This window comes from Nicotiana attenuata, unplaced genomic scaffold (genome assembly GCF_001879085.1).
Source record: "Nicotiana attenuata strain UT unplaced genomic scaffold, NIATTr2, whole genome shotgun sequence".
Lineage (NCBI taxonomy): Eukaryota > Viridiplantae > Streptophyta > Magnoliopsida > Solanales > Solanaceae > Nicotiana > Nicotiana attenuata.
Genome location: NW_017673781.1, coordinates 71,732 through 95,549, shown reverse-complemented (window position 1 = coordinate 95,549; position 23,818 = coordinate 71,732). Strand labels below are relative to the sequence as shown.

Here is a 23,818-nt window from a genome sequence, read left to right as displayed (position 1 = left end):
CGGGGCGTGTTAGGAAAAAAGAAGAAAGAGGATGTTGCTATAGCCGTCTCAGGATCATGGAATGGCCCAAGAGGTTCACCTTACCATTATACCCATCCTCGACCCCAACCTCAAGCCTATACCCAAGCTCCATATAATCCACTCCAACACTACTTCCCACCACAAGAACCTCAATATTCAGTCATACCACCCCAATATCATGTCCACCACGCACAGTTATATGCCGCAATGGCGTGCTCCAACTCCACAAAATCCTTATCCACCCCCACAACCACATCGAAACCCAACTGGTCCAAGTTTTCGGCCGAGGCCAAACAATAGAAGAGAAAGGCAACGGAAACAAACTTTCACCCCGCTTGGAGAGTCCTATACCAGTTTGTTTCAAAGGTTGAGGCAGTTGGATGTTTTGAGGCCGATTGAGTCAAAGTTACCAAATCCCCCACCAAAGAACCTTGATTATTCCCTCAGATGTGCATATTGTTCTGATGCCCCAGGGCACGACACAGAAAAGTGTTGGCATTTGAAGAGCGCAATCCAAGAGCTTATTGATACAAATCAAATCGTGATCCAAAGCCCGAAAGCGCCAAATATCAACAAAAATCCTTTGCCTGCCCATGCCAAGACGCACATGATTGAGATAGTGCATAAGGATGGGGAACCCTATAAGTCTTCAAAGTCTGTCATGATGATCCGTGCCAGTGAAAGTAATTCAGTTAAAACTCCAGTTTCTACAAATGCAACACCCTCGACGGCTGAAGGGCTGACAGATAAGCTAAGACGCCCAACGTGAAGCCGCTTGTATTAGTCGTGAAAGGGTTCCCGGATGATGTTGGAGCAAAGCAAGGAAAGCAAAGAGTGGTCGTGCCAGGAGTAGCAAGTAAGCTTGTCATAATCGTGGAAGGGGCTCGCATTGCCCCTGTTGTTATTAAACCAGTGACCCAGCTGCCAGTAGATGATACCAAGGTTGTTCCCTGGAATTACAAGCAAGTGATAGTAACTTATAAAGGGAAAGAACTGGAGGAGGAAGTTAATGAAACCGGAGGGCTGACTCGTTCCGGGAGATGCTTTACCCCAGAGGAATTGAGGAAGGCCAAGCCATTCAAAGATAGCCCAATCCCAGTGAAAAAGCCAGTTACCGAAGAGGAGGCGGAAGAATTCCTGAGAAAAATGAAAGTGCAGGACTACTCCATCGTGGAACAGTTAAGGAAAACACCAGCTCAAATTTCTCTTTTGTCATTACTGATACATTCAGACGAACACCGCCGGGCCCTCATGAAGATTTTGAATGAGCCCCATGTCCCTGATAAGATCACGGTGAACCATTTGGAGAAGATTGATAACAAGATATTTGAGGCAAACAAGATCACTTTCTCAGATGACGAACTTCCCCTGGAGGGTACAGAACACAATCGAGCTCTTTATCTCACAGTGAAATGCGAGGATTTTGTAGTCTTGAGGGTCCTAGTTGATAATGGTTCCCGTGCAAATATTTGCCCTCTCTCCACTCTACAAAAGTTGAAAATCAGTACTGAAAGGATCCACAGGAACAATATATGTGTTCGAGGTTTTGACGGAGGGGGAAAGGATTCTGTTGGCGATATAATGCTCGAACTGACAATAGGGACAGTCGAATTCACCATGGAGTTCCAAGTGCTAGATGTGGCCGTTTCCTACAATTTATTGTTGGGCAGGCCCTGGATACATGCTGCCAAGGTTGCCCCGTCTTCTCTGCACCAAATGGTAAAATTCGAGTGGGATAGGAAGGAAATAGTTGTGCACGGTGACGAGAACTTATGTGCTTACAATGACACATCCGTCCCGTTTATTGAAGCTGAAGATGATAAAGGGCCTTGGGTCTACCAAACTTTCGAAACAGTGTCAGTTGAGAAGATTCTGGAGGGTGAAAGCATTCCAGGTCCAAAGCTAGCCTCCGCGTCCGTCATGGTAGCAAATGAAATGCTGAAGAATGGTTTTGTGCCGGGCAAAGGTCTGGGTTCATCTCTACAGGGTATCGTACATCTAGTGTGTCTACGTGAAAGTCTGGGTACGTTTGGTCTAGGATTCAAGCCCATAGGGGAGGAGGTGAAGTGGGATAAAAGGTTGAAAAAGAAGGCATGGTCACTTCCTAAGCATGTTCCACACATCTCCAGGTCCTTTGTCAAGCCAGGGGTCATAAGGCGCCCAATGTCAGCGGTCCCAAAGCCTGTGGTCGACTTTGATGAAGGGCTGATCAAGAGGTTCCAGAGTCTATTTGATGAGGTTAATATGGTGGAAATTGGGGAAGGTTCCAGTAAAGCAGATGTGCAGTTCGTTGGGCCAAAAGTGAAGCTTAGCAATTGGAAGGCTATTCCTTTCCCTACTCGGAAGGAGTTTTGGTAGTTTGCTTTGTTTTCCTTTCTGTTATCTGGGTTATTCCAGGGTTGTAATTCAGATTTTTATTTTTTGCTTGTTTTGATATACAAACCCTTCTATCCTTTATTTTCAATGAAATGCAATTTCCCATTTTCCATTATTCCTAATAGTGTCTCATTTTTGTCTTTCTTTGTACAGTTCTTTTTATATTGGTTTTAATGACATGACATGCATGAGGAATTTTCGGCCAAGTCTTAAAAGCCTATCTAACTCTGAAATAATTATCCAAGAAGTAGAGTGTGATGATGAAACAAAATATGATGAAGAAGCGGCATTTGAGGAAATTAGTAAAGAACTAAATCATTTTTGAAGAGAAACCCAAGCTTAATTTGAATGAAACTAAAGCAACCAATTTAGGAGATCCAGATAATATCAAGGAAACCAAGATAAGTGTACACATGGAACCACAAATCAAGGAAGAAATAATCAAAGCACTGTTTGAATATAAAGATATCTTTGCATGGTCATATGACGACATGCCGGGTTTGAGTACTGATTTGGTAGTTCATAAATTGCCAATTGATCCGGCATTCCCTCCTGTCAAGCAAAAGTTAAGGAAGTTCAAGACTGACATGAACGTGAAGATCAAGGAAGAAATCACAAAACAACTTGATGCAAAGGTCATTGGGGTCACTCGATATCCCACTTGATTAGCTAATGTTGTGCCAGTACCAAAGAAGGATGGTAAGACCAGGGTGTGCGTTGATTACCGCGATCTCAATAAGGCAAGTCCAAAGGATAACTTTCTATTGCCGAATATCCACATTCTAATTGATAATTGTGACAAGCATGAGATCGAGGTCTTTTGTGGATTGTTATGCGGGATATCACCAGGTCCTGATGGATGAGGAAGATGCAGAAAAGACAGCGTTCATCACGCCATGGGGAACATATTGCTACCGGGTAATGCCATTTGGTTTGAAGAACGCTGTGGCAACTTACATGAGGGAAATGACTACCATATTTCATGACATGATACACAGGGAGATTGAGGTTTATGTAGATGATGTGATCATAAAGTCAAGAAAGCAGTCCGACCATGTCGAAGATTTGAGAAAGTTTTTCCAAAGGCTCCGCAGGTACAACCTCAAGCTCAACCCTGCAAAATGTGCATTTGGTGTCCCATCTGGAAAACTGTTGGGATTCATAGTCAGTCGACGAGGTATTGAGCTGGATCCGTCAAAGATCAAAGCCATCCAAGAATTGCCACCGCCAAAGAATAAAACTGAGGTGATGAGTTTGCTCGGACGGTTAAACTACATCAGCAAGTTTATTGCTCAACTCACGACAACTTGTGAGCCCATCTTTAAGTTTCTAAAGAAGGATGCCGCGGTCAAATGGACCGATGAGTGTCAGGAGGAATTTGATAAGATCAAGAGGTACTTGTCAAACCCACCTGTGCTGGTCCCGCCGGAGCCTGGGAGACCTTGAATTCTTTATTTGACGGTCCTGGGTAATTCGTTTGGTTGTGTGTTGGCCCAACACGACATCATTGGAAAGAAGGAGCAAGCCATTTATTATCTCAGCAAGAAGTTCACTTTTTACGAGGTTAAGTATACTCTTCTTGAAAGGACATGTTGCGCCCTAACTTGGGTGGCACAAAAGTTGAAGCATTATCTGTCGTCCTACACTACTTACCTCATTTCTCGCATGGATCCTCTAAATTATATCTTTCAGAAGCCTATGCCCACAGGAAGACTTGCAAAGTGGCAGATTTTACTCACAGAGTTTGACATAATCTATGTGACTCGAACCGCGATGAAAGCCAAAGCCTTGGCCGATCACTTGGCCGAGAACCCGGTGGATGAAGAGTATGAGCCATTCAAGACTTATTTTCCTGATGAAGAAGTGATGCATATTGACGAGGTTGACCAGGATGAACAGCCAGTTTGGAAACTCTTTTTTGATGGAGCCGCTAACATGAAAGGTGTCGGAATATGGGCTGTACTCATTTCTGAAACAGGGCATCACTACCCCGTAACAGCTCAGCCTTGATTTTACTGCACCAACAACATGGTTGAGTACGAGGCATGCATTCTGGGTTTGAGGTTAGATGTAGACATGGGATTTCAGGAAATATTGGTTTTGGGAGATTCAGATCTGTTGGTTCACCAGATTCAGGGAGAATGGGAGACTCGGGATTTGAAGCTCATATCGTATCAACAATGTCTGCATGATCTTTTTCAATGATTCAGATCAGTAGAATTCAGGCATATTCCTAGGATCCATAATGAGATTGCCAACGCCTTGGCTACTCTGGCGTCAATGTTACACCATCCGGATACGACTTACGTCGACCCTTTACATATTCAAGTTCGTGATTGGCATGCCTATTGTAATGTGGTTGAAGAGGAACTTGATGGTGAACCTTGGTTCCATGATATCAAGGAGTACATCAAGTTGGGGGTATATTCGTTACAGGCCACAGGTGATCAAAAGAGAACTATTCGACGTCTGGCTAGTGAATGTTTCTTGAGCGGGGGAATTTTGTACAAGAGAACTCCAGATCTTGGACTACTGAGGTGCATAGATGCTTAACAAGCTTCGACTATCATGGTCGAAGTGCATTCCGGAGTTTGCGGGCCGCATATGAGCGGATATGTCTTGGCAAAGAAAATTCTTCGAGCAGGTTATTATTGGCTCACCATGGAACGAGATTGCATCATCTTTGTACGCAAATTTCATCAATGCCAGGTGCACGGTGATCTGATTCATTCTTCTCCATCTGAGTTGCACATAATGTCTGCACCTTGGACCTTTGTCGCTTGGGGCATGGATGTCATTGGACCAATTGAGCCAGCAGCATCGGACGGGCATAGGTTTATTCTGGTGGCCATTGATTATTTCACCAAGTAGGTCGAAGCTGTAACTTTCAAATCTGTGACCAAGAAGGCAGTGGTGTATTTTGTTCATTCAAATATCATTTGCCGGTTCGGAATCCCCAAGGTAATCATCATAGACAATACTGCTAATCTCAACAGTCATCTGATGAAAGAGGTATGCCAACAGTTCAAGATTATGCATCGAAATTCCACTCCGTATCGCCCCAAGGCAAATGGAGCTGTTGAGGCGGCTAACAAGAACATAAAGAAGATACTTCGTAAGATGGTGCAAGGTTCAAGGTAATGGCATGAAAAGTTGCCTTTTGCTTTACTGGGTTATCGCACTACCGTTCGCACTTCAGTAGGTGCAACTCCTTATTCGCTAGTATATGGAACTGAGGTAGTTATACCTACGGAAGTTGAGATTTTATCCCTTCGGATTGTTGCTGAAGCTGAAATTGATGATGATGAGCGGGTCAAAACCCGATTAGAGCAGTTGAGTTTGATTGATGAGAAAAGATTGGCGGCAGTATGTCACGGTCAATTGTATCAGAAGAGAATGGCAAGAGCATACAACAAGAAGGTGCGTCCCCGAAAATTTGAAGCGGGCCAGCAAGTATTGAAACGCATCCTTCCACATCAGGCTAAAACTAAAGGCAAGTTTGCGCCAAACTAGCAGGGGCCGTTCATTGTGACAATAGTGTTGCCCAATGGTGCTTTGTATTTAACAAATATAGAAGGCAAATATGTAGATATGGCTATCAATTCTGGTGCAGTCAAGAGATATTATGTGTGATTTATTTGTTTGTATTCAATTGCGTTATTTGTATTTGGCATGTTTCAAAGATTGGAATGACAAAGGCATTTTATTCTGCTATCCAAATATTTTTATCCTTTGTTAAACCCTTTTTGAGCCATATTTATTTTCTTTCACACCTCTCTTGTGGAATCAGAAATAGAGTTTTGAAAAAAAGGAAGAGAAAAATATAGAAAAAGAGAAAAAAAAAGCAAAAAGAGAAAAGAAAAGAAAAAGAAAAAGAAAGCAAAAGAAAGAGTAACAAAAACAAAGCAACTCTTATTCCTTGAACTACGTTCGACCTGATTCATTTTAAGGATATGTAAGCAGCCTTACATGGTTCGGTATCATCAAAATAAAAATCCAAATTCCCCAGACTCAAAGAAACTGGGGCAGAAGTTGTGGTTTTGTAAAAGATCTGATTCCAAAAAGTTGTAATTTTGAACCCTTTCATTTTAAGCTGTTTTGAGCCTGCAGGCCGCCTTTTCTTTCTAACCCCGTCCAAAAGCCTAAACTACCATCCTAAGAAAGACTTTCCGATCAATCTTTGAGGAAAGCCAAGTCAAGCGAGATTAGATGTATGATCCACATCATGGGTAACACTTTGTTCATGAGCACAAGGAAAGATGAATAAAATGAGAGAGTCTTATTGGTGAAAACCCTCACGGGCACCGTAAGGCGATGAAAGCTGAGAGGAAATTTAAAATGAGAGAGTCTTATTGGTAAAAACCCTCACGGGCACCGTAAGGTGATGGTGAGTTGAGAGATGAACAAATGAGAGAGGTTTGCTGGTGAAAACCCTTCGGGGCACTACACGCCTAATGAGGTTCGTGACTTTACATAGAGATTGGATTATGGAAATCCCGGGTTTGAAGTATGAAGACGTGGCATGAACTAAAATATAATTAGTTGAATGGTTTGGGCTGATTAATCCGAAATGCATGTCATGATCATTGGAGCCAACTGCTTCACTCAGATAAGTCTCCTTTTTATTTTTTCTTCCAATAGTTATCTTTGTTCGAAATTTTCCTTTTTATTCCTATTCTCGAAGTCACTTTGCTTCGTTTCTTTTGGGTCTACTTCTCTAAGTCTTTTTCAATGTTAGCCTTGTTAAGCAAGCAAGAAAGGATTTCAAAGCTTATTACCAACTTTTAATTGTACAAAGCAAAGTTCAGCCAGAGCACATCACAAGTGGCATGATTCAGAATGAGCAATAAAGTGTTAGTGGGAGTTCAAGTGGTCAAGTGGTTCGTGAATTTTGAGGAAATATAAAGGTTCAAAATTGTTAGGACAGAGGTGTCATACAACAAGTGGAGTGTAAGCTACTCGGGTCATTCAGGATTTTGTGGTTGAGGTTCGATCAGAAGGTCAAACAATTCTTTGCTAGCCCAAAGCAGCTAATCGGAACGAAGCATGGCAACGGCTAAAGCAGACACCTTCAGCAAGGATGCCACAAACTAACCACCGCACTTTCAAACTGAAAAGATTTTCTTTGATTGAAACAGGGGCAGGAAATTTTGTTTGCTCTGCAGGAATCCTTCATGAGGAAAGGACGTACCAGATAAATTTAATTTCAAGTCTTCAGGACCCTCCTGGATAATGGGATTTAGTTGTAAGTTTTCAGGACCCTCTTGGATAATGAGATTTAGTTTTAAGTTTTTAGGACCCTCCTGGATAATGAGATTTAGTTTTAAGTTATCAGGACCCTCCTCGATAATGGGATTTAGTTCCAAGTTTTTAGGACCCTCCTGGATAATGGGATTTAGTTCTAAGTTTTCAGGACCCTCCTGGATAATGGGATTTAGTTTCAAGTTTTCAGGACCCTCCCGGATAATGGGATTTAGTTTTAAGTTTTCAGGACCCTCCTGGATAATGGGATTTAGTTTCAAGTTTTCAGGACCCTTCTGGATAATGGGATTTAATTTCAAGTTTTTCAGGACCCTCTTGTATAATGGGCAAGTTTTTCAGGACCCTCATGTATAATGGGATTCAACTAACACTCACAGACGTTCCAGGTACCAAACTGGGGCAGAAAAGCTTCTTTTGTTTTGTCTGTTTTGTTGTAATAGCAGGCGCCCACCTGAAAAATGAGGGAATTATTTCAAAATTCAAGTCAGTATCAGGCGCCCACCTGAAGAAAGAGGGAATTCATTTCAAGTTTCAAGCCAATATTAGGCACCCACCAGTAGAACGAGGGAATTCATTTCAAGTGTTAAGTCAAGTAGCAGGCACCCACCCGGAGAATGAGGGAATTCATTTCAGACTTAAGTTTAAGTTCAAGACAACAGCAGGAACCCGCCTGAAGAATAGGGTCAATTCAAGTTAGAATTAGCGGAAGCTCGCCTGTGCGAGTCAATAGTTCGAGATGCACAACAGATGTCGAAGATTCAAGATCAAGTTTTTTAAGACCCATAGATAGGAATCTTGTAACTCATAGCTGATAGATTTGCTTAATTTCTTTTCATTTTGAGTTTTGGTGTAATAAGGAGTTCAGCAAACAGCAACAGCAGCAACAGCAGTGAAATCACAGTTTCTCGGTAGTCGCAGCTACCAAAACTTCAGAACTATACTGACATGATTCCTTTATAGCCAAGGATACGTAGGCAACCTCGGAAGCAAGGTTCGGTCAAACTTTTTCAAAATGCTTCCCATGGAGTATCCAAACGGGCAAAAATTGCTCGTTAATTGCTCGCTTTATCTTTGCCCAAAAATTCTTCGTGTTTCCGAGCAAAGAGGGGCAGCTGTGAGCACGTGATTTTTGCCCGAATAATAATACTCCTATAAATTCGTAAAATAGATTTTTCCTAATTATTTATATTTTTACAGAATTTCTAGGAAGGTTTTGTTAATTGTTGTTGGCATTTAGTTGCATGTTTAATATTTTAAAATCATGGAAAATATCCTTAAAATATTCAAATTTCATGCATTGCATTTTAGGTTGTTATTTGTATTTTTTAAGGTTAAGTTGTTAATTAGTTGCATTATAAAACAAAAAACTTACAAAAAATGCCATAAGTTCTTGTATTTTTAGCTTTTAATTTCGAATTTTTCTTTCGTTAGTTTAGGTTAATTGATTATCTAAATATTAGAAATAGTAAATAGGTAAATTTTATAAATTAGAGTTAAGATAAGATTTAATTAGGATTTTTAGTCAATTTAAGATTTAAGATCAAGAAAAAAAAAGAGGAAAATTGAAGAGGTTGTTATGGTCTTAGCAAAACTAGGCTAAAAGCATCTCAGTGGCCCAAATCCCTTCATCCACCAGGCCCAAATACCCTCACCCTGTCCAGTCCAACCTAATACACCAAACGACGTCGTTTCGTTACACTTAAATCCCAGCCGTTGATTTCGTTTAATCGGACGGCTGAGAACTAATCCCCCACCTTCCTTATATCTGTCCGAAGGACCCCTTATCCCCCAAAACCCTAGAGAACCCTCCCACAACTCACCTCCCTCATCTCTCTCTCACCTTAGCCGTCGCTGCCGCCGGAAATCGCCCCATGGTGGCGGTCCGTCGCCAAATAACCCCAAACTCACACTCCACACTCCCCATACCCCCTAATCACTAATCCACCATCTATTCTACCAAAATCCCCGCCCATTCTCTCCAATTTCAGATCTAAAATCTGGAAAACCTAATTCTTCCCATTCTTTAGCCGTTTTCGTTCCCCAGCCGCTCGTTTTGACCTAGAACCTACGTCAATGCATTGTTCTTGACAAGAACAACCGATTGACATTGGTTTTTGTTCATTCCGAAAATTTCAAGAATCCGGCCGAACTTCCGGGATTCACTTCAAATCGTCTTTCTCTCTTATTAGGTATTCTCTTGTCCCTCCTATCTTGTTTTGTTGTTTTGTTTGTTCTATAAAAAATTAGAGAAAAAATAGAAGAAGAAGAACATTGGTTTTTTTTTTTAATTCAATTGTTGAAAAGATTTTTTGTTCAATTATTGTTTAGTTTAGGGTCTTTTGTTAATTAACAAGCTTAACTTATAGTTCAGTAGCATTATAATTAGTTCAATCGTGTTTTTAAAAATTTAGTATTTATAATTTTACAATGTTTGTCATTCGATCTTCGGTTTGTCTGTTTGGGATTCTGTCTGTTGCCGGACTTGGCCCATTTGTTTGGGCCTAAGCCTGTTGGTCAAATGACCTAAGTCCTGAGTGTTTGGGGTAATTATGGGGATCTGGCAGGGCATTATAGGGATTAAATCTAAGAGAATATTGTGTATAACTGACTGAGAATATTCTAGAGATAGGATAAGGGGTTAAGATGCAAATAAACTAGAAATTAGGTCAGATTTTTGGGTTGAAAATGATCAATTTGAGAAGTAAAAAAGGGCAAAAACATATACAGAATATATGGAATGGACAGCTGTCCATATTCAGTTATGAAAGATGCTTTTCGTTTTTCTGAAATTGAAGGAGCACATGTCAGATTTTATTCCCTATATATAGGACCTCTTCTTTCTCACAAAGGCATGGATTGACACCCTAAAAATCCTCTCTGAAATTTCATTTCCTTTCTCATCTTTAGGATTGCTCTGAAAGCAGAATTTTCACCTTAGAACTTTTTTTTACAAGTCTAGTTTCCTTCATAAAAAACAAAAAACAAAAAAAGAGGTTTGATAAGTTTGGTTTTTCTGGATCAACTCTGGTTTTCTCAAGTTTGGTTTGGATTTGAGATCAAGCTTCATTCTGGGATTTCATTGCTGTTCCTCTACTAATTTGCTGCTGTCCTTCCTGCTGTTGTTTCTATCTAGTTGTCCAGAGGCTTATTTTCTTCTTCTTTATTTGTTGCTGATTAAGGTATGTATTGATAGTTCAAATAATGTAAGGGTTGTTTGAATATCATGACTATCTTATATTTTTGAAAGTATTGTTATTTGTTTGGTTCATGAATATTTTATTTTGTTGATACATGTTTTATATGCATCTCTCACTTCATCTTAGTAGATCACTTGTTTGGCTAAGTCTATTTACTGATATTTGATTGCATATTGCTTTGGTTAGTTCAAGTACTGGACAAAAATGCATGTTCAACTTGCCTAAATTGCAATGCTCGATTTTTGAGTTCCCTGAATATGAGCATTTTGTGTGTTATCAGATCTGTCTTTAGAGTAATATCATAGTTTGAAATAAAATCTGTACAAGCGGTTGAGTTTGAAAATTATAGATTTCATAAGTTGATTAATATTCATGTGTTTGAGCAGGCTAGATATTGTGATTTGATACAAGGTTAAGCAAATGTGAAGTGGAAGATAGAATAATGATCTATAAAGTTTAGTGTTGTATGATTAATTTTTATTGTAAGTTTCACCTATGGTTATTATTGTAATAATTCTGGCAGATTCATTGTTGGGTTTTGTATAATTTGATTTAATTACTTTTTGGTATGGTAACTGAATATGTAATAGTATGCCTTCATTTGTTGTATTCCATGTTGTGGGTCTGAAACAAGAAAGGTTGAGGCTAGTAGAAAATGGGCCAAACGCTATGGGCCTCAATGTAGGCCCAATGACCTTCCATGTGATTGAATTAAGGCTCAACTGTTGTTGCTAAACCCATATATGACCCATTAGCATTAATTGGTTGTTGACTGTCTAGAATCGAGTCACTAAAACAGGTTAACCCAATAATCTGTCAAACCGCGGTTAGCTTTGTTGCATTAATTCTTTAGCAACTCAAAATTTCGATTATTCTGTCTTTTATGGCTGTTAGCAATCAAATATTGTTGCCTCTATCCAAATTCGTAAGCCACTAACTTAGTGCAACAAAGATCCAAGAATTAAAATTAGTTTAGCACCTGCAAGTTTGTCCATCATGATTTCAATCCATAACTCTCAGAACTAGCACAGAATCTCAAAATAGATTAGGAAATAAGTCGCAAACATCGTAGCTTGCTTTAGGCACGATTAATAAATAAATCCTCGCGACTATGGATACGGTTCCCGTGGCATAGTTGCGATACATAAATTTAAATTCGGTGTGCATTTCATTTGACTCGACCATAACTTCAACTAATAATAAATTAAATATGTTGTAAATCGTGGGTGCATTTCATGTGACGCAGTTTGCAATGTGTACGACAGTCATGATTTGTTCTATAAACATTAAAAGCGGTTAGATAGTTAAAAATGAACATAGGTTAAAAATATGTAATTAATCAGATAATTAGGCCAATTACTAATAGTTGAGCGATCGTGCTAAAATCACGGAACCCGGGAATTCCTAACACCTTCTCCCAGGTTAACAGAATTTCTTCCCCGGATTTCTGTGTTTCGCGGACTGTAAAACAGAGTCAAACTTCCTCGATTCGGAATTTTAAACCGGTGACTTGGGACACCATAAATTATCCCAAGTGGCGACTCTGAATTTGAATATAAATAATCCCATTTTGATTATTGTCACTTAAATTGGAAAAACTCTCTATCCCTTTGCGGGAAAAAGGAGGTATGACAAATGGGAAGAGCTTTACTTCTGAGTAGGCTCACTCAACATAAATCTAAATTAGTCAGGGCAAGTGTACTTCGAACATAAATGGTTAAACAAAGAAAAAATAAATCCTAGTTCAAAACTTCAACTAACAAATATTTGCAAACATCTAACCACGTTATCATAGTATCACGAACGTCAGAAAGATTGCTATTACACTGCTAAAGGATGTACATACGAAAAGATCACACTTCTTCACTCTTTTTTGTTGCTTTTTAAATTATCGTTTCAAATGCATGTAAGTCCAACTGAATATGTTGGAAACTAAACCAAGATTATGTAGTATTCCTAAGTTGTCTAGGATTTGATATTTGGTAATTTATTTAATTCATGTCTAGTTAGGTTTTGTTTATCAATTTTATATTGGAATAGGTTTTTGGTTTTGTAGTATTATAAATAGGGGTGCTACTACTTTTTTTTTTTTTTTTTTGTAGAGAGATTCAAGAGTTTATGAGTTGTGAGAATCCCTCCTACCAAGTTCTCTCCCTAGTTTAATAAATTTTTTCTATATAACTTTTGCTAAATTTCTTGCTTGTGCCTAAATTGTTCTTGGGGATATTTCAATCCTTCAAATTGGTATCATAGCCTGTGTGAGATTCTGCAGAGTCGGTAAAGATCCTAAAAAAATTTATGGATACTCCATATTTACATGATTGCCAAGTTTTCAAGTTTGATGGCAAAAATAATTTTGAAGATTGGCATCTATATATGAAATGTTTTTTCAATATTGCTGGATTATGGTCCGTTGTTGGAACCCCTAGAAGGTACAACATTGACAGGTGATGCAACTAAGCAATTAGAGAAAAAGACAATTAGATTATAAGGCACGTTACTATCTCACCAGCAAGGTTGAATTGCGTGTATCTAACAAATTTTTACATGAAAAATCAACTAAGGAGGCTTGGAGAATCTTGGTGAATTCACATCGAGGTTCCGCCGAAGTAACGAAAGTCAAATTGCAAGAGCTAAGGAGACAGTACGAGTTGGCCCAAATAAAACCAACAGAGTCCGTTAAAGAATTCATTATAAGAATTACTAATATTGTCAACGGCATGAGGACCAATGGAGAAGTACTAGATGAAGTTAAAGTGGTTGAAAAAAATATTGCGGTCCTTGAGTATAAAATTTTATAAGAAGAAGGTGGTTCTTGAGGCTACCAAAGATCTTAGCACTTTTACACTTGATGATTTAGAAGGTGAATTGGTGACATATGAGATGTCCTTAACTCAAGACACACTTGAAATAGTGGAGGAGGCGTTGCAAGCAAAGGTGAATCAACCTAAAGCAAAACAAGAGACAAGTTATCCTAAAGAAACAAATCAAAGATACCAGAATTTCAGAGGTGGAGGTCGTGGTAGAAGTAACTTTCGAGGACGTGGTAGAGGTAATTTTTCTTATCAACAAAGAAATAGTAACAATTTTTGGAAGGAACAACAAGGTCATCAAAATTTTCAAAGACGTGATAAATCTAAGATTCAGTGCTATAATTGTGGTAAATTTGGACATTATGAAAGCGAATGTTGGTCTAATAAATCTGGTAATAAAGACGCACATGCTAAGATGGCTGAAAATCATGGGGATAAACAAGAGACTTTATTATTTTCTAGTTCTGGGGTTCAAGAAACTAAAGGGAATGAATGGTTTATTGATTCGGGTTGCAGCAATCATATGAGTGAAAATAAAAAATTATTCACTTATATGGATAAAACATTTAGAGGTACAGTAAGACTTGGAAATAACGCAAAGGTGCCTGCTGTTGGAAAGGAAAAAATTCGCATTACTGTGAAAGATGGTTCTTCTAATTTTATATCAGATGTGTTTTATGTGCCGAGTCTTCATCATAATTTATTGAGCTTGGGACAATTATCAGAAAATGGGTATGATTTACGTTTAAGTATTGGAGTGGCACAATCAGTGATGATAAATTTGGACTAATTGCAATGTTTAACATGAACAATAGTCGTTCGTGGCCTCTTTATCTCAATAGTGATGATTTACCTTACTTTAGTTCTATAAACTGTGATGATACTTGGTTGTGGCATCTACGTCTTGGGTATTGAATTTTGGGAGTTTGAAATTTCTTGCAAGAAAGAATTTGGTTGATGGTTTGCCTTCTATTGATTTTTCTGACAAGAAGTGTGAGTCGTGTATCTTGGGAAAAAAGTACAGAGAACCTTTTCAGAAAGGAAAGGCTTGGAGAGCTAATGCACCATTGCAGTTAATTCATTCAAATTTGTGCTCAGTTGAAGTTTCTTCTAATGGTGGTAGTAAGTATTTTATTACTTTCATTGATGATTTCAGCCAAAAGACTTGGGTATATTTTTTGAAAAATAAATCTGATGCATGTGATATTTTTAAGAGCTTCAAAGTTTATGTGGAGAAGCAAAGTGGGTATTTTATTAAAACATTGAGGACTGATAGGGGCACTGAATTTCTTGTTTGTGATGATTATTTGAAGAAGTGTGGTATTAAGCATCAATTGATAGCTAGATATACACCTCAGCAAAATGGTGTGGCTGAAAGAAAAAAATAGAACAGTGATGGACATGGTGAGATCTATGATGCATTCCAAAAATATTCCAAAAGGTTTTAGGGCAGAAGCTGTTTCCTGTGCAATTTATGTACTAAATAGGTGTCCTACACAGTCTAATTTTGGAAAAACTCCACAAGAAGTCTGGATAGGTAAGAAATCAAATATTTCTCATCTAAAAGTATTTGGTTGTCTTGCTTATGCTCATGTTCCTGATGCTTTGAGAAAGAAATTGGATGATAAAGCTGAAAATATATTTTTATTGGTTATAGTCATGAGACAAAGGGTTACAAGTTGTTTAATCCAGATACAAGAAAAGTGATTATTAGCAGAGATGTTACTTTTGATGAGCAGAGTTCTTGGGATTGGTCAAAGAAGGATCCTGAACCATCTAGGTCTCAACCAATAATTCCAGTAATAGAGGAAGGAAGTTCTAGCAGACATCAAGAGGAACGTGTTGTAGATATTGTTCAAGCAGAGACGTCCAGTCGCCCGCAAAGACAACACCAATTACCGTCTCGTTTGCAAGATTATGTTGTTGGCGATGATATGATTTATCTGATGAAGATATTGTAAATTTTGCCTTATTTGCAGATTATGATCCAGTTACTTTTGAGGAAGCTGTTAAAGATGATCGATGGGTTCATGCAATGAATGAAGAAATTCACGCTATTGAGAAAAATAATACATGGGAATTGACTACTTTACCACCCTCAAAAAGACCAATTGGAGTCAAGTGGGTATACAAGACCAAGTTCAAACCAACTGGAGAAGTGGATCGTTTAAAGGCGAGATTAGTTGTTAAAGGATACAAGCAGAAGGCAGGTGATATTCTAAAGAGATTTAATATGGATAAAGCCAAACCAATTTTGACCCCTGTTGAAGAAAAATTGAAGTTTGTTAGAGATGAGACTGGTAACTTTGTTGATCCTACATATTTTAGAAAATTGGTAGGGAGTCTAAGGTACTTGACTTCTACAAGGCCTGATATTACTTATGCAGTTGGATTAATTAGCAGATTTATGGAGACTCCACGACAATCCCACTTGCAAGCAGCAAAGAGAATTTTGAGATATATTCAAGGTACGCAAACTGATGGTATATTTTATTCAAAGACTAATGATAGTAGTCTTGTGGGATTTACAGACAGTGATTTGGCTGGTGATACAATACAAAGAAAAAGTACTTCTGGCTATGCATTTTATTTGGGTTCTGGTGTATTTTCTTGGTCTTCCAAAAAGAAACAAGTTGTTGCTTTATCAACAGCTGAAGCAGAGTACATGGCCGCAACAAGTAGTGCTACACAAGCATTGTGGCTACGAAGAATGCTTGGATTTCTTCAATACAAGCAAGACAGTCCTACAACAATTTTTTGTGATAGCAAGTCTGCAATTGAGTTAACAAAGAATGCAGTTTTTCATGGGCGTAGCAAACACATTGATAACAAATTTTACTTTATTCGTGACTTGGTTCAAGACAAAGAGATAGTTATTGAGTATTGCAAGACTGGAGAGCAAGTTGTTGATGTGGCAAGTTGCTGATGTTTTCACAAAGCCACTAAAATTGGAGTTATTCATCAAGTTGAAGAAGATGTTGGGCATGATCAAATTTGAAGATCTTGGTTTAAGGGAAGCTGTTGGAAACTAAATTAAGATTAATTAGTATTTCTAAGTTGTCTAGGATTTGATATTTGGTAGTTTATTTAATTCATGTCTAGTTAGGTTTTGTTTACCAATTTTATATTGGAATATGTTTTTGGTTTTGTAGTATTATAAATAGGGGTGCTACTACTTGTTTTTTCTTGTAGAGAGATTCAAGAGTTTATGAGTTGTGAGGAACCCTCCTACCAAGTTCTCTCCCTAGTTTAATAAATTTCTTTTATATAGCTTTTGCTAAATTTCTTGCTTGTGCCTAAATTGTTCTTGAGGGTATTTCAATCCTTCAGAATAGTTACATTATATTATATGCTATTATCTATCATCATATCATGAGTACGAGTTGTCTGTCTCCGAGGACAAAATCCTTTTCATAATAACCTCATTAATTGTTTTCTTCCCCCCTCTATTGGGAAAAAATGATGCTTTTCGACGCTAACGTTTGGACATAAATTTAATTAAAATTTGAAAAAAGAATAGTTTGAAATTGTGTTGAAAAATAATTTTGGGAAGTTGAAGTTGCGTTTGGACATGCATTTTATTTGAAAAAAGTTGAAGTTTTGTGAGTGGAAGAAAAAATTTCACTCAAAAACTGCCCTAAACCAGTTTTTGGGAACTTGAAACTTTTTTTCAAATTTTTTTTCGAAAGCTAATCGTATTCCATGAACAAACACTGTTTTTATTTTTTTTTTAATTTTAAAAATACCCAAAATCTATGGCCAAATGGTAACATATCTTCCAATACATTTACCGTTATCTGGATTTCAATATCTTACACTAGTAACACAGCTCTTCCAGAGTTTATAAAGAATATTACTTTCCTTTATATACTATTTCCTTACTATGTACTCCCTCCGGTCCATAATAAGTGATTTTTTGGCCTTTTTTTGTGGTCCAAAATAAGTGATTTTTCCAGATTTCAAGAATAAATAAATTATTTTTTTCCTACATTGTCGTTGGAGCAAATAATGCTGGAGTATGTGTTAGGAGTGTTTATGTGAAGAGATAGTAAATATTAATATGGTCAATTTCATTGCTAATTAATGTTAAAAAGCGAATTTCTTAATATGTGTGAAAACAACCAAAAAATTACTTATTTTGGACCGCAGACAGTAGGTACTATTATTAATTTTATGTAAACATTTATTATTTATTTTTAAATCTATGTTGTAAGAGTAATCCACAATGATAAATTTGATATATTTGTTATAATTTACGTCTTCTTTAAGCACAAAAGAATTAGAAGTGGGTTCTATTTTAGTCCTAAAGTATTTGACCTCTCAATTGATATGCTAACCACTCATAATGAAATTTTGGGGAACAAATAGAAGATCTTCATCAGTGGGAAGAAGAACAAAGCCCAACCATAAAAATAGGAGTGCTTGCATTTTTTGTGGTAGTTTAACGGCAGATCAGCATATACCTCTCTAACGGAAAATGATATTGTATAACCTCTTTCGAAATAATAACCAAAAAATATATTTTTTGAATTCATATATATATATATATATATATATATATATATATATATAGTAAATATACTAAATTATACATATTTTATACACTTTTTTGGCTATCGAATATAAATTATGAGCGGGCTAAAAGATAATTAATACCCCTATATCTAATGGAGTCAGCCCTTAGCAAGCCCAATCGTTGAGGCTGAGAAGGACACCATGACAGATCTATGGGGTAAAGCTAAGAAATAGTCATTTTTCCGGACTTGTAACTGAAAAAAAGCCACATATTCTCAAAAGAGATTTTTACATGGTAGGACTCTTATTAAAAAATATTTATACAAATAATAGTACTTCTGTTTTATTCCAAAAAAAGCACATTCAATTTACAGTTGTAGCATTTTCAAAGATCCCTTACCTTAGTTAATGACCATCAATTTCTTAAACGTTTAAACACTGAACCACAATTTAAGGGATTAGTTTTGAGCCAAATTAATCTATCCACTTCTCTCTCAATTCTTTAATTTGAACTTTTCTAAACTTACCGTTTGTCTATGAATTTCTTTTTCCAAATAAATAGTTGGTCTTAAAATCACATTTCCATTATTCTCTCAAACAAAAATACATCATGTCTTTTTATTTATATAGTATATGTTTGATGTATCATTATTAAATAATATATAATTCTGTATATATTCTGTGTATGTATTATATATTTAATGTATAATTTATGTATATTTTAGAAAATCTGAATATATTTTATGTATATTTAAAATATAAAATATATATTTTTATATATGATGTATATGTTATTTATTATTTAATATTATAAGTAGTAACAAGTTTAATACTTATATGCTTATGTATACCATTGTTATTCCTTATGTATAAATATACAGTAAATAAATTTTTAAATATAATATATTGCAAATAATATTAAATAGTTTTATTGAATTAAATTCTTTTTGTGACAAGAATTTCGCTGAAAAAGGGTATACTATGCCTACAGGGAGGGAGGACTGGGAGTTATTTTTGGATGAAAATTATCCTCACATACATTTCTAGTTATATTTGCTTTTTTTTTTTTAGGACTATTGTTTATTTTTAAAAACTGAATCACTTTGGCGCTTTTTTAGGGAAGAAATTCTTTGGATATTTTTCTTAAACGTGATTATTGATCAATATTTATAGCTGTCAGATAAGATATGTATTTATTTAGCTGCCATGTTAGTAAAATGCCAATTGCTGCTACGTTTTTGAAAATATTTCTTAAATTTTGTCTACATGTGTTTTTTCCTCTATTCAAAAGTCATTAGAAAATAGCCTACTATGCTAGAATTCATGATAGTATCCTGAAATTTTCACATATTTTTAAGGTCGAAATCCATGACACTATCTTAATGTTTCTGCATCAAAAATGGCTATGCTATTTTTAAAAACCAATCTAAAAAATGGCTAGCCCGTTTGGCTAGAGGATATAGCGTTTGATATGAAACACACATTCATATCATTGACTTATCTAAAGTTGGCTGCATATATTCATGCGTCAGAGCAGGTGCGTAATTAGAGTGTACAAAGAGCGAAAACCTAGCTTTCTTGGCCATGTGGAACAAGGATTAGCATTATATCATTCCTGTAAGTAATAATCCACTCATTTCTACAAGTAATAACCCACCCAAAACTGCTATGTACGGAACTAGAGATCAAATATAATATTTTTTTGATTTCTCGTGAACCACTTATTTCTACGAAACAAGAGATAGTCATAATCCTAATTGGGACCTTGTATATGTATGTATAGTTGTATTATTGACAGTTAAACCTCTTTACAATAACCTTGTTTATTACTATTGGAACTGCTGCTATAGATGATGATTGTTATAGAAAAATTAAGTGCATATATTAAGATACCGAGACCACAACTTTGTAAATGCGAGACTACCGTTCAGTTAGAACACAGAACCTACTTTAACACCCAAGGGGTGTGGCTTAGACCGTCAATAGTGGATAAAAACTTATGTGGTTCAAATCCTTGGACATAAAAGCAGAATTACTCAATACTTGCACCGGAGGCAACAAATATCAAATACTACTGCTGAGATGTGTGCAAATTGAACCGAACACCAAAATTTGCAGTAATACAGGGACCATGGTGACATGTTCTATTCAACGATTTCATGATAATCAAAAGGGAGCTAGAACTGCTAGAAAATTTTCCCATTTTAACCTACGTTGCGCGGACTCTCCAAAATGCTGCCGCACCCGTTTCGGTTCGGATCCTCCAAAAATACACTACTTTTGGAGGATCCAACACGCACCCGGAGATATTTTCGGAGAGTACGAACAACATAGATTTTAACCAAGATCGTATCACCTTTGCTCGTCAAAAGTCAACCAAACCTAAATGCATTTTTTTTTTTAAAAAAGATCTCTGTCAAAAGGAAAGATAAAGGTACACAAAGTTCTTATTCCCAATCATTGCAGCCTCACAAAGCATCACCAACAACAACAACAAACCATTAGTAGGATTTGGCGAGGATAACAAAAAGACAAAAGAAAACAATATTAGTATCACCACATATCACAAAGCATCACCAACTTAATATAAAATGATAAGTGCTATCTGTCTTCATTTTGTGTCTTATTTCATAGCATGACAACATTGTCACTCAGGATTTACTTAACAGGAGAAATCAAATTATGGTGTTCAATTCTTTTTCAAAGTCCTTGCAATTTGCAAAAACAGAATCTCAATAACACTTAGAGTCTTCAGAGTTCAGATTGCAGTGCAAATTATGAAGAACAAAAGTAGTTCTTTATAGTTGATATATGCCAATAAACACAACACAGAAAAGAGAAAAGAGTGGATCTTGAAATTGAAATGCATTAGATATATTCAGATATTTACATCCAAATCCAAGTAAACAACCTAGGCTTAAAAAGCAAACTACAGAGTTACCAAATTAAAAACAACCTAATTCCAACCAGTCCTAAATACACAAATTAGGATTATATTCAGATCAAATCAGCCATAATTCCAGTTAAATAAAACAACCCTAAAACTTCCCAGTTATTCATCCTTGTTGAAACTGAAACTGCAATATTTACTTTAGACATAACTATGCTGTACACCAAGTCCATGTTTTCCATGAACACAACCTGGCCTGTTAAATATATAAGGTCCTCTTTTTGATTTGTTCATTCTAGAACAAGCCCTTTTCCCTAATTTCCTTATCCTTTGTCTCCCAAATTTATCACTCAACCATTTTGGTACTAACTCATCATCCAAATCATATCCATCATAATCTTCTTCTTCCTCTTCCTCTTCATCTTCATCCTCATGACCATCATCAACCCTAACATTAAAAACAAGCAGTGGACCAGTGATTTGAACATGTGAAGGAGAAGACGGTGACCCGATTTCACATGGATCAACAAGCAATGAACCAGTGATTTGAACATGTGAAGGAGAAGACGGTGACCCGATTTCACATGGATCGTCCTCCTTTGACATCAATTCATCACTTTCATCATCAGAAGTATGATCACTGAAGGAGTAGCTGTCTTCTTGTTCATCATCCGATGGATTGACAAATTCCCACGAAGATAAATCTTCAATAACATCGTAAGTTTCGATTTTGGACTCAGATCTGGTAACCATTGCTGTTGATTTTGGTGTTGCGTGATTTTTGCTAAGGATTCTCAACATATTGGCTCTGATTTTTTTGTGTTAGAAGTTTACTTATGGAGGAGTTTTCTGTGAAAGAGATAATACAACTTACAAGTAATTATAAGAAGAGCAGTTTAGGTGACGTAGCAGTTCTAAGCAATTTGGTCCACCTGTTTTTTTGCTGCATTTTTATTGGTTTACGTTACGTGTCGTTTGCTTGTATCGTGCATTTCTTTTTTCTGATCTTTTTGTTTTGCAAATTTCTCTGGGAATACACCGAAAGTCCGAAATAATAGGATGGAATATCCGGAACGGTACCGTTTTAATCGAGACGTGAAACAAAGGAAACCCTCTTCTGAAGTTTTGGGTTAATAAGTTGAGTAGTTGATCCGACAATAATGGAGAAGGAAAAAGAGAGAAAGGAAAAAAATTAGGCTTAACTTCTTTTTCCAAGAAATATTTACCCAGTCAGTAAATTTAATATGTTGTAGAAAGTTACTTTTATTTTTTATTTTTAGGTTATTAATAACTTCACTAATTACTTAAGCAAACCTAATCAATAGGAGTAGTAAGTGCAAGAAAATTGCAGTATAGTAATTAAACCAAGAAACTTCTAATTTTGATTGAGACTACCGTATGATTGAATGGTCAAGTAATTAGTGAAGTTATTATAAAAAGGCCAAATACCTCAAACTTGCTACTATTTTTCACTTAGACACTTCTATTACCTATTAGACACTTTAACTTGTGTATAAAATGTGCCAATTGAACACCTCCCGGAAGATCTCTGACAAGAATAAAGCGCGCGACATTTACACTTGGTGATGTGGCAATAATACCGAACTAAAAGAGGACACATGGCTGTTCTGATTTATTTAATTTTTTCTTCCCATACTTTCTCTTTTTTCTCCGATTAGAACTCTCCATTTTTTTTAACGATTAAAACTCTCCATTAACAAACGTTCAAACTTATGCCTCCGGTTTGGAATTTGACAAAGAGAACTTTTTTTACAAAGTCGTCGGTGATAGAGACAGGGATGGAGTTTCACAAATCCAAACACGGCCATCAACGGTGAGTCACTAGGCAGATCAACGGACTAGCACGACACCCGCAGTCATCAAGAGGTTTGTCTTAGTTGCAATGTAGCAACAGAAAGTTGTCGAAGACCGTTATACAAACAACCGAAAAGTCAAGAAGTCACTGAGATACAACCATCTTTTAAGGAGGAAGGATCTGGGTTTCCAAACAAAAATGAGGAACACAATAAAGAATAATTTAGCTCCAACTGCAAATAAAGTTAAAATACATGCAAGGAAGTAGGTGATAGGTTTAAGTTTAAGTTTCAATGATGATAATATTATCTTATGTTATATTTACAGGACAAACAAAAAGGAAAGAATGAAGATGCTCAGCAAGATTGCTACTGGATTCAAAATAAGGAAAGAATGAAGATTCCGTACTGCATTAATGATCAATCAAGAAGCAGATTGACCCGTCCTCAATCAAGGGAAATCAGATTGCCAATCATGGACACTCCTTTTTAGAAGATCGTGCTTGCAAATTAATCTCTCCTTGAATTCAGTTGTGACAAGGAAGGTCACATTCGAATCTTGGCCAGTCAAAGAGCAAGATTCGAAGAGGCACCCTTTGAGTCAAATCCCTTAATTAAAGATCTTGTGCCTCCAATTTTGAAAAGGACTCAACGGCTCTTTTCTCTTCTATAAGAGGACTGATCTCTCAAGAAGAAAATCACGCAACTACACAAACTGTATTCCAAATCTGTCTACTTCTTAGTTCAAACATTGTAATTCTGAGTTATCAGTGTCTCAAAAGATAGAGAGATCTAGAGTACAAAAGAAAGTTGTATCAACTGATTAGAACTCAAGTGTCGATACTGCACGTTGGTGGTAAACGGGAAAAAGCCATCAATATTGTAACTTTTGTTCAAAGATCTTAAGGGAACCCTTGTGACCCAAGGGAA

General features: G+C 36.8%; 2 protein-coding genes across 2 annotated transcripts; one reads left to right on the top strand and one right to left on the bottom strand.

The window, feature by feature from the left end:
* Window positions 1-220: 220 nt before the first annotated feature.
* On the top strand, window positions 221-2,379 carry LOC109217261. The gene is made up of 2 exons (XM_019381489.1): window positions 221-704; window positions 806-2,379. Exons 1-2 carry the CDS (start codon window positions 221-223, stop codon window positions 2,377-2,379), a joined length of 2,058 nt encoding a protein of 685 aa, XP_019237034.1.
* An 18,641-nt stretch (window positions 2,380-21,020) lies between these two features.
* On the bottom strand, window positions 21,021-21,948 carry LOC109217262. The gene has a single exon (XM_019381490.1). It carries the CDS (start codon window positions 21,873-21,875, stop codon window positions 21,276-21,278), a length of 600 nt encoding a protein of 199 aa, XP_019237035.1. The 5' UTR covers window positions 21,876-21,948; the 3' UTR covers window positions 21,021-21,275.
* Between the last annotated feature and the right edge of the window lie 1,870 nt (window positions 21,949-23,818).

Excerpts from the sequence above, each read along its gene's own strand:
- LOC109217262 (XM_019381490.1), bottom strand. The coding sequence starts at position 21,875 with ATGTTGAGAATCCTTAGCAAAAATCACGCAACACCAAAATCAACAGCA.
- LOC109217261 (XM_019381489.1), top strand. The coding sequence starts at position 221 with ATGCCGCAATGGCGTGCTCCAACTCCACAAAATCCTTATCCACCCCCA. Across the intron at positions 705-805 it reads GATGATCCGTGCCAGTGAAA|TCGTGAAAGGGTTCCCGGAT; the intron begins GTAATTCAGTTA and ends CGCTTGTATTAG.